We start from the raw sequence: 10416 nt of genomic DNA, 5'->3' as shown, positions 1-10416 counted from the left end.
ATATATTAATTTGTTATTAATGCTAAATTAAATTATGGTATGAAAAATGAACTAAAAACTATCTTTGTAAATAAAATATTCATTAAACCTAGAATAAATTACTTCATCGAAGCTAAATTAAATTATAATAGATAATTGAAATAAAAAAAAAGTTATACGAAAAAATGAGAACTTTTAAGTTGTTAATTTGATACCAATATCAATACAAGTTTTTATGGAGTATTCAAATTTATATTTTATTCATATATAAAAACATTACCGTTTTTTAAAAACCATACAAAACCGCATTATAGAATTGACAGAGACAAATAATAAAATGAAACATTAAAATCAAGATATATCTCGTTATATTACACAAGTACGGTTCTAGTGTTTAATATACACTTCTAACTTATTTTCTAAAATTTATTTAAGGTGGAAAATCAAAATCAAATTTTTTTCAAAAGAAAGTATATTTAAGTTTTCTATTTCTTCATATTAGAGATTGTATATATAATAAAATATTACATATATTAGTTGAAGGTGTTTTTATCATCTATAAATAATTTATAAAGAAAATAAATATAGAAAAAATAAAATCTGATGGTCTCTTCATTTATCTAAAAATAAATTACAAATTTGGTCCTTATAGTTTTGGTAAAAATTTGAATTGGGTCCCATAAATGAAATAATTACAAGGACGGTCATCATGGTTTCATTTTTATTACGAATCAGATCCCTCATGTTAACAGTTGGTTAAAGTCTCCATTAACTTAGAGACATTTTTCAAATTTTTTTATGTGTTATGAAATTTATAATTATTTCAAGGGCCTGTTTTGTCAATTTCTAAAAACTTACGTTTTTTTAATTGTTTAAGGGTTCAATTCATAATTTCCATCAAATCACGGGGACGAAATTTGTAATTTACTTTTCTCTAATTACCCTTTCCTTATCACTACCACCACCGCCGCCCACCACCCAGCCATGAAAGATGGCAACCTTACCCCTCCTCCGACTGTTCTTGTAACTATTGCAAAAAAATTCATCGGTCAAATATCTTGGTTCACCCTCTTAATCAAGCATCCTATCGCATTCACCACCACAATCACCATCATTATCGCTAAATTATGTCGTCGATTCATGGAAACGCGCGACAATGTATGCATTTTACAGCACAACCCAGTCACCGACATATTAATCTAGTTTCAGCCACCGTGTACTTTTTTTTCCTTCTTCAACGATTTGAATATTGTTTCTAGTAATAAAATAATAACTCTTCAATTTAGTTTGTTTATTGACTTCTGCACCTAGCTACTTTAGGTTGGCCCTTTGTTTGGTTATTGATACAACATTACCTATTGATAAACCTCTAACTATTCCTCATATACCGTCGTTGCTTCTTCTCTGGGAACAGTGTTTTACTCCTAAATGTCCAGTCAACTATTGCACCTCAACGCATTTCGAAGAACCATCTTGAGATAAGAATCAATTATTTCACGGGGTTTTGGATCTTGTAGGATTTTATTAATCGGGTCTTGTGTATATAGTAACTATATTGTTCTAATCGGAACTGTTTGATCATATATATATATATATATATATATATAGAGAGAGAGAGAGAGAGAGAATCTGGTGAAAAATATACGAAAGAAAAGAGAAGTTTCTTAGATTTTTAAAAATTGGCAAATCACATCCTTAAAACAATTATAAATTTCACAAGACAAGAAAAAATGAGAATCCCTCGTAAGTTAATGGAGAATTTAAACGATTGTTAATACGAGGGACCTGATCTATAACAAAAATGAAATTACAGTGACCGTCCCTGTCACTTAAGGTACCGGATCCAAGTTTTTACCAAACCACAGTGACCAAATTTGTAATTTAACTTTTATTTAATTATCTATTTATATTTTTCTTGGCTTTTCGACTTCCAAGGATGTAATTTTATGAAATCAAACTTATTAAACACAACCAGACGAATATCGCCTCCCCTGCACGCAGCTGCCATCCCCATTCTTTTCATCAGACATTTACTCCTCTACAAGTCTATGTACACACCCAACCGCCTTCCATTAATCCTCCGGCCCCACTTCCCAAACCTCAATTTTAGTCCTGTCCCCAATTTCCACTATAAATCCTCCAAAAACACTTATTTCACCTTCATAATCAATCGTTGTTTTGATAATGGCGTTAAGAAATTACTGTTTCATCCTCCTTGTGGTGGTTTATATCGTGCTATGCGGCTGCGGAACCGGTGGTTCGGCGGAATCGTTGGCGGAAGAGTGTGCGTCGAAGCTACCGGAGGTGATGATGTGTGTACCGTTTGCGTCAGGCAAAGAGGCGACACCGCAGCAGAAATGTTGTGAATCGGTGACGGATATGAAAAAAAGCAATCCGGCTTGTTTGTGTTTTATGATTCAACAGATCCATAACGGAACAAATCCGGCGCTGCAGAAGATGAATATTCAAGAGAGTCGGCTTCTTCAACTGCCTTCTGCTTGTAAAATCGCGAATGCAAGCGTCAGTGATTGTCCAAGTAATTTCTCTCTCTCTCTCTCTCTATGTAGTTTCTAATCCGTAGATATCTTATTGATCCAGACACAATTGGCCATATACTGTAATAAGCACAACAAAATAACATATAATTCATACAATCGTACGTAGATTTAACTTAATGATTTGAAAATATTGAACCAATTGTATAAATGTTTTACGACTTTTATGTAACAAACACAATATATTTTTCTCTCTCTCTCTCTCTCTCTCTCTCACTCTCAATATCTATATTACAAAATATTTTATAAAAACTATTAGAAACCATTTTTATATAAGAAGTACTATTTATTGATGCATATTATTTAAATTTAAAACTACAAGTAAATTATGCATAACTAATGCTTAACTTTTTAAAGTTTTTTTATTTGAATTCGTGTAAGTAATTACAGATAAATATACTTAATATAGGATAAACATTTTATTTTAAATATAAAATATAATTATGAAGTCTTAATAGAATACTAGTTGTGTACCCGCGCAATGCGGCGGGAGTCATGAATTTTAACGATTTTGAAGTTCCACTGGTTTTATATGATAAGATTTAACGATGATATAGGTTACATTTGGTCTTTACATATTAATACAATTTGAATAAATAAGAGTTATGGTTCCAATTACAGACTATTGATGAAAAAAATTGCATGACAATTTAAAATCCAACATATTTAAACGACTCCACAAATGTATTCGATTTACACCAAGAGCAAAGAACCAAGAAACTTGAGTATTAAGATAAACACTCAAAACCAATAAAGAAAACTACAAATTTGACAGATCATAAGCCATGAAAAGACAAAAAAAATGAGTTTTAKAATGAAATTTCAACTGCGTACCCTCTTTCTTGTCCAGAAACTCAGGTTAAGTTGAATTAATACATGTACATATATATATATGTCAAAAAAACCCAAGAACATATTAATTCAAAACATATTATACAGTGCAATTTRGACAGCCTAACCCCAAAATATATAGTATATATATAAATAAATAACTATAAAAGTATAAATCGTAAATATTAAAAATATTTTTTCACAGTATATATAATAATATAATTAAATCAAAAACTATTCAATATTTGACTCATTTCGAAGGTATTAACGTGACGATTATAATGATGTAACTTGTTAAAATAAAAATGTATTTTTTAAACATGTTTTAATTGATATACGATTATGTATGTTAATTTGATAAAAGTTTAAAATGAAACATCTAAAAGTAAAATGACGTAAAGTAAATTAATTAATTATGGAGGTATAAAGTATAAATTTAAAATTATAATTTTAAAAAAATCGGTTGTGAGATGGTGAGTGTATGTGAGGGGGTGAGTGTATGTGAAGAGAGGAGGATGTGAAAAAGTGAGTATAAGGGTATTTTGGTCATTTAGAATTTTAAAACTTTAAGACTTTTGTTAAATTTGCTTAATAAGATAGTATAGATTTAATTATTTTTTTTATAAAAAATTGTATTATTAGTTTTAAAATAAATTATTTCATTATTAAACTTAAATTAAATTATAATAAAACTGGATTAAAAAAATTACATCAAACAACATGAACTTTTTAAATAGTTAATTTGATACTACTATAAATATTTTTTAAATTATATGATATTTTTAAATTTATATTTTATTTAAAAATAAAAACATTATCGTTTTCTTAAAAGTAAATAAACCACACTATAATGTTAACATGGACAGAATAAAATGAAATATTAAACTCAGTGATGTATTTTGTTGTATTGCACAAGTATCCTTCTAATATATCTATATCTATATATGTGAGTCCCAATTGATTTGGTTTACACAGAGCTCATAGTTATATCACTATGTATTTATCTATATCTATGTGTACATCTATATCTATATCTGTATACGGAATTAAATTGAATCAATTTTTAGAGAATATGATAAAAACAAGAAAAATTGATAAAAATGGTTGATTGATCGATTAAATTCACTCTATAACAACATTTTAAAACAAATTCTTAAAATAGCCACAATTTACCAACATGATTTACGCAAATATATAAATCATATCAAAGGGTTATTGGCTTAACGGTATGTGAGTCTTTAGCTTCCTAGAATTTTAGGGTTCAGATATCATCTAAAAGTGAGGAGGATGTATAAGTTTATTTGTTTTTTTTATCGTATATAAATATTATATATTTAAAAAATATATAAATTATTTACGTAAATTATAGCTATTTTAAGATTTTGCTTTAAAAAGTGGCTTTAAAATAAATTCATTTTAATAGTTGGTTTTTTATCAAATTTTCTGAACGCATGAAAGATCTGAATGGATGGATTAAGATTTCGATGAACCATTGAACTCCTATTTACGCCATCGACAGAGGGTATGAAGTGTGATATATGATTTCCATTGGATATTTACGATTTATATCCTTGTTTTTCTAATGAAAATATAGTGTTTTTATATGGTAAATAAAACTCTACATGACTCCTTGCCTATATCGTTGTTGATAGAATTGATTTGATTTTTGTTGGGATGATATCATTCTATCAGAGACGTATCGTTTAGTCGTGCATCAATAAAACGATAATAATATTGCATAATTTTATAATACTTTGGTCAAATAATTAGTGTCATCACTCTTTTTACTTTGTCGTGAACATTTTGAGTCGTCAAAATGGATTTTATGTAATTGTCTTTTTTACCCGTAGACTCTAATGGGTATAAGTCTTTTTTTTTCACTTATTGAATAAGAACCTCAGTTATTGTCATACTTCTTACCAGATAAAATTTTTCGGTAAAATAGATGACCTGATTAATGACTCAACGTTTATCCACTAAACATTTAATACAGAGCCTCTAAAACACGCATTACTTCTTTTTACATGTCTTTTCTTTAAAATAATCACTAAAATAACTATTTTGGGAACATTGTTTTATTTTTCGGATTTGAAATCTTATGATTCAATTGAAATCCTATTAATTAGATTGAATGTGTTATTATTTTATATAAAAAAAATTAGAAAAGTATGTATAGAAAGATCAATTTAAATAATATTTTAATAATATAGTTAATGATTAAATTATTAAAATAAATAATATGTTGGAGTTGAATATAATTTTTTATTCCATATTTTAAAAAATTACAGATTGTGCAAATGTAGTGAGATATACCTTGACTCTAATATTTTATTTTATATATTTTCTCTATCGATAATACGATTTTATATGGTTTTAGAAAAAAACGATAATATTTTTATTTTCGAACGAAATATAAATTTAAAAAAAAATGTATCGATATTAACATAAAATTAACTATTTAAATATTTTTGTTTTCTGTGCAATTTCTTTAGTTAAATTTTTTATATTATAATTTAATTTAGATTTAATAACAAAATAATTTATTTTTGTTTAATTATATAATTTTTATAAGGATGATAATTAAGTATTATGTTAAAACTTAATTATTATCTTAATTCTTTTTTTTATATATTTAAAATGAGATATTTATCTTATATTTGATTATATTTATATGTAGTTGCTACATGAATTCAAAAATAAAGTTTTAATAAGTTGTACTTACGTACAATTTACTTGTAGCATTGAATTATAAATAATATGCATCAATAAGCAATATTTCATGTATAAAAAATTGTTTTTAAGAATTTTTATCAAATAATTTATAATCTATATATATATATATATATATATATATATATTAATTAAAGAAAAAATCACGTACAATGACAGAACCAAGAACCAACAAATGCGTGCCATCTCATAACAATTCCCTATCTACTTAGAGCCTTTTGACTTGATATGAATGTGGTACGAAAGTGGATGGATACACATGCCCTTACCTGCTATCGACCGAACATAGATTGTCAGTAAGCATGAGAGGATACAATTGATGAAGTTTGAAGGTTGGTGGTAGTTGCATGTCTTAATGATATGGGTTGTTTGGTTGATTTTTATTTGAGTTTTATAGGGGTAAAAAAAAAAATCATGTCAACAATACCTTAAGATAAAAATTATCACAACTTTTGGTGTGTTGTTTTTTACAATTATGATATACAAGCTTTAAAAAACGGCTCTCTTATTCGTCGCAACAAATTCTTAATACATTACTTGAGGTTTGTTCATCCATTAATTTCAGGATCTCATCGTGAAACAGTCGAGGTGTGTGTAAGCTGGTTTAATACCTATAGTTATTAAAAATATCTTGATATAACATATCGTAAGACACATTATACCTAGAGAGAAATGATCATTTGTAGGCCTAGGCCAAACCTAACTTGTTTTTTTGTCCAACGGGCATAATATTGTAAACCCAAACTCTTTTTTTTTTTGCTTGACAACTTGTCATTGCCCGCCCTTGCCTAGTGACTTAATTAACAAATGTGTAACCAAAAAGTAAAAGGAAAAACATTGTAGCAATTAAAACTTTAAGCAACTAGTGACTCTATCTATTGTTGATCAATTAGAAATTTTATCATAAGGATGGTAATAAAGATAATGTAGAATTTTTTTTGGGTTCTCAAGAAAAACCAAAGAGTCCCAACTTCTATTCTATAATTTTAATAATTTAATTTTAAAATATATATAGTGTAATTTTAATTAATGGTAAAAAAAATATTAATTATAAAACATAAACGGACCAGTCGGGACTGTCTATATTTATTTTTGCATTACCTATGTCCGACCCTTAATTTTAATGAACAAACCCGGACTTGTTCATTTTCTCGATAATGGTTATACAAGCCTGTATTTGTGACAGACCAGATGAACCGGGTCTAAAACAACTCTAATTATACCATAAAATAAAATTAAGTCGAATGACGACAATTTTTTTTTTCTTTTCTTGCAGAACTCTTAAATTTGCCACCAAATTCACCGGATGCTGCAATCTTCAAGAATAATGGTTCAACCACCAGTTCTCCGACAACAGGAGGAACGACGTCGTCTCCATCTACATCTGACTCATATGGATTCAAGCATGGTGAACCGACGTTTTTAACATCTGCTATGGTTTATGTATTGCTCTTTGTGGTTGTATTTTCTATAAGTGGTTTTGGTGCCTAGTTTCTAATAGTCATGATTTTTATACGTGGCAAGATTTTGCTTTTGCATACCAATAACTTATATCTCCTTGATGGTGCCTTGAAATTGATTTAGAGTTGCTTTCTTCTTGCAATATGAAGTGCATATATATATAATATATATATATATATATATATATGTTATATCTCTATAATCTCTCTCTACACATATATAGAGAGAGATCCATTCAGGTGAGAACTGATTAGTTTATTGTAATCGATTCAATCTCAATCACAAATCAAAGATTAAATTAATAAAATTAATAATTTTAGTAATTTCAACTTAAAATTAAGGGATCTTAATAATTCTAGATTTCCCTCTCCTCAACTCTCTCCGTCAAACAACTCCTCTCTCCAACGAACATCATATCAACATATGATACACATTATACACAGTGTGATACACTTTGTAAAGCGACAAAAAAATAACAAAAACGCACATTGTAATACCTTTGATAAAAACAAGGAAAATAATGAAAATGCATATTGTGATAAAACAACACTACCTAATAATACATTGTGATACACTTTTATAAAATACCAAAAATACATTGTAATACACCTTGAAAAATAGCAAAAGTACACCCTGTGATAAATTTCGTAAAACGCTACCTCAAATAGTAGAGTTGGTTCCATAAAGAACTTGTCATAATATGTCAACTATAACATAATATGTCAACTATAACATAAGCAGGGTTTGTTTACCGTATAGTATTTGGGCATGTCATCTATATCTTCATTGTAGGTTGCTTTCAGCTTGAATAGAGTCATGTAAATGACCCAAAGAGTAGACACCAAAGTAGCAAAATTCATAACAGTGTGAATGTCATGTTCCATCATAAAGCTACAAAACAATCTTACAACTAGAAACATGCCTGTGAGCTCTTATGTCTACAATGAAAGGCCTGCCAAAGGCTGAATGCATCCATTTTAACTTCGATATAACAATACAATGAAAAATAACACAAATGTGGATCATAATAAAACATTGTATACATTTCCTACTATATGCCCTCAATAGAATATCTCACAAACACATATTGTTCTAACTGATAAACATAACACACACACACCGTCGTGAATCCATGGTCGCCATACTTCCAATATAAATTTTGAATCCTATTCTAAACCTACATCATTCTTTTTCTACTATCAATGCTTATTAGATTACCTATGACCCATCAAAAAACCATATATTTCTATTAAAAGAACAATGCCATTGATGTTATATATATAAAAAGATCTGAAAACCGTTTGTTAGTTTTCCCCATTCAAAAATCTTTGGCCATTCAACCTGAGTTATTACCCAAGAAGTTGTGATACACTTTATTGGAGTTGCAATCTGGGTTTCTTCGTGATATGGCTTCTAGTGCATTATCGAGGTCTCGGGGCGAGACTCGGGTTCTGGTGCATCATCAAGATCTAGGTTAGTTGTGCATTGTCAATATATGGGCGGCATTACAGTGCACCAGCAAGATCGGGTCATAGTACACCGACGAGATGGACATATAGAGTCTCATCTGAATCATTTGTATATTTTTAATCTAACATTTCTGAATAATAAAAGCAACCGTATTTTGTTAAAACTAAATCCTTGAATCTGGAGGTAGATATATTAAAATACGGATCATCTGTTTTTTTTTTTTTATAGTGAAAATGAATATTTTGTTCTCTATTTTATTTCAATAATTGTTTTATTTTATAGAGTAGATGAACAATACAAAACTCTAAATTTAAATAATTATCTACAAAGATAAATTGCATGAAAAAGTAACGTACTTTAACTTGATTCATATTTTGGGTAATGTACATTCAAAGCTTTCATTTTGGTACATAAAATGTAAAGTTTTAAACATTTAAGCACTCGGGTAATCGGTTGAAGCATTAACAGGTTGTCATACTGATGTGACGAGTGATGAGATGAAATTGGGTTGAATAACAAATAATACTGAGTTGGATACCACATCACTCGCCACATCAGCATGGTAACTGGTTAATGTTTCATTTCAGGAACCAAAATGGATGTTTTGAAAGTACGTTACACAAAATAAGAATCAAGTTAAAGTACGTTACTTTTTCATGCAATTTGCCTCTTTTTAAAGTTTAATGTGAGGATACATAAATGATTTTTTTATTCATTTATACTAATTAGACTGAACTATTATTATCTTATACAAAAGTTTTCTTAAAAATGTATTAAGATAATAAAACTATTATAAATATTTTATAATATAATTAATGCTAAAATTATAAAATAGAAATTCTGGTAATATTCAATGTAATAGTTTTTTTAGATTTTTATTTTAAAGAAATTATAGAGAATATGTTGATAATGAATGTATTATTTTTAAAAATCTTGATTTTTTTCTCTTAATTTTAAAAAAATTATAGAAAATATGTTTAATATGTTATTGCTTGTTGCACTAAGGAGACGTTTATTACCCGGTAAGGATTTATCGGTAAGGTAATCAAAAGGTCTTTGGCCCAACGATACCGTAGTATTTGGTCTTCTAGGAGGTCAGGGGTTTAAATCTCACCAAAGATGAAAAAAATATTTGAGTTTATTTGTTACATTTGTTGTATATAAATTTTATATATTAAAAAAAAGGCTTATCAGTAATGTTTACCCATCACCCTCAATTATCGTATGCAACTTTATTGGGTAAGAATCTTCATCGTTACCATGTGTAGGTGGTAAAACAAATGAACCCATAAGTGGGCCTTGTAAGTGGGCCTCTTTTGGATGCTATAATTTATCAACATTGGGCTTCAATACGAATCATATCGGCATTCGGCACCAGACCGTGAACAAG

At 28.4% G+C, this 10416-nt stretch overlaps 1 protein-coding gene across 1 annotated transcript; it reads left to right on the top strand.

Moving 5' to 3' along the window:
• The first annotated feature begins 2062 nt into the window (after window positions 1–2062).
• Window positions 2063–7696, top strand: LOC112523315 (non-specific lipid transfer protein GPI-anchored 1). Its single transcript, XM_025132856.1, has 2 exons — window positions 2063–2515; window positions 7372–7696. Exons 1-2 carry the CDS (start codon window positions 2164–2166, stop codon window positions 7584–7586), a joined length of 567 nt encoding a protein of 188 aa, XP_024988624.1. The 5' UTR covers window positions 2063–2163; the 3' UTR covers window positions 7587–7696.
• Window positions 7697–10416: the final 2720 nt, after the last annotated feature.

This window comes from Cynara cardunculus (genome assembly GCF_001531365.2).
Source record: "Cynara cardunculus var. scolymus isolate 2C chromosome LG 12, CcrdV1, whole genome shotgun sequence".
Classification (NCBI taxonomy): Eukaryota; Viridiplantae; Streptophyta; class Magnoliopsida; order Asterales; family Asteraceae; genus Cynara; species Cynara cardunculus.
This window is presented reverse-complemented; position numbering and strand designations above follow the sequence as displayed.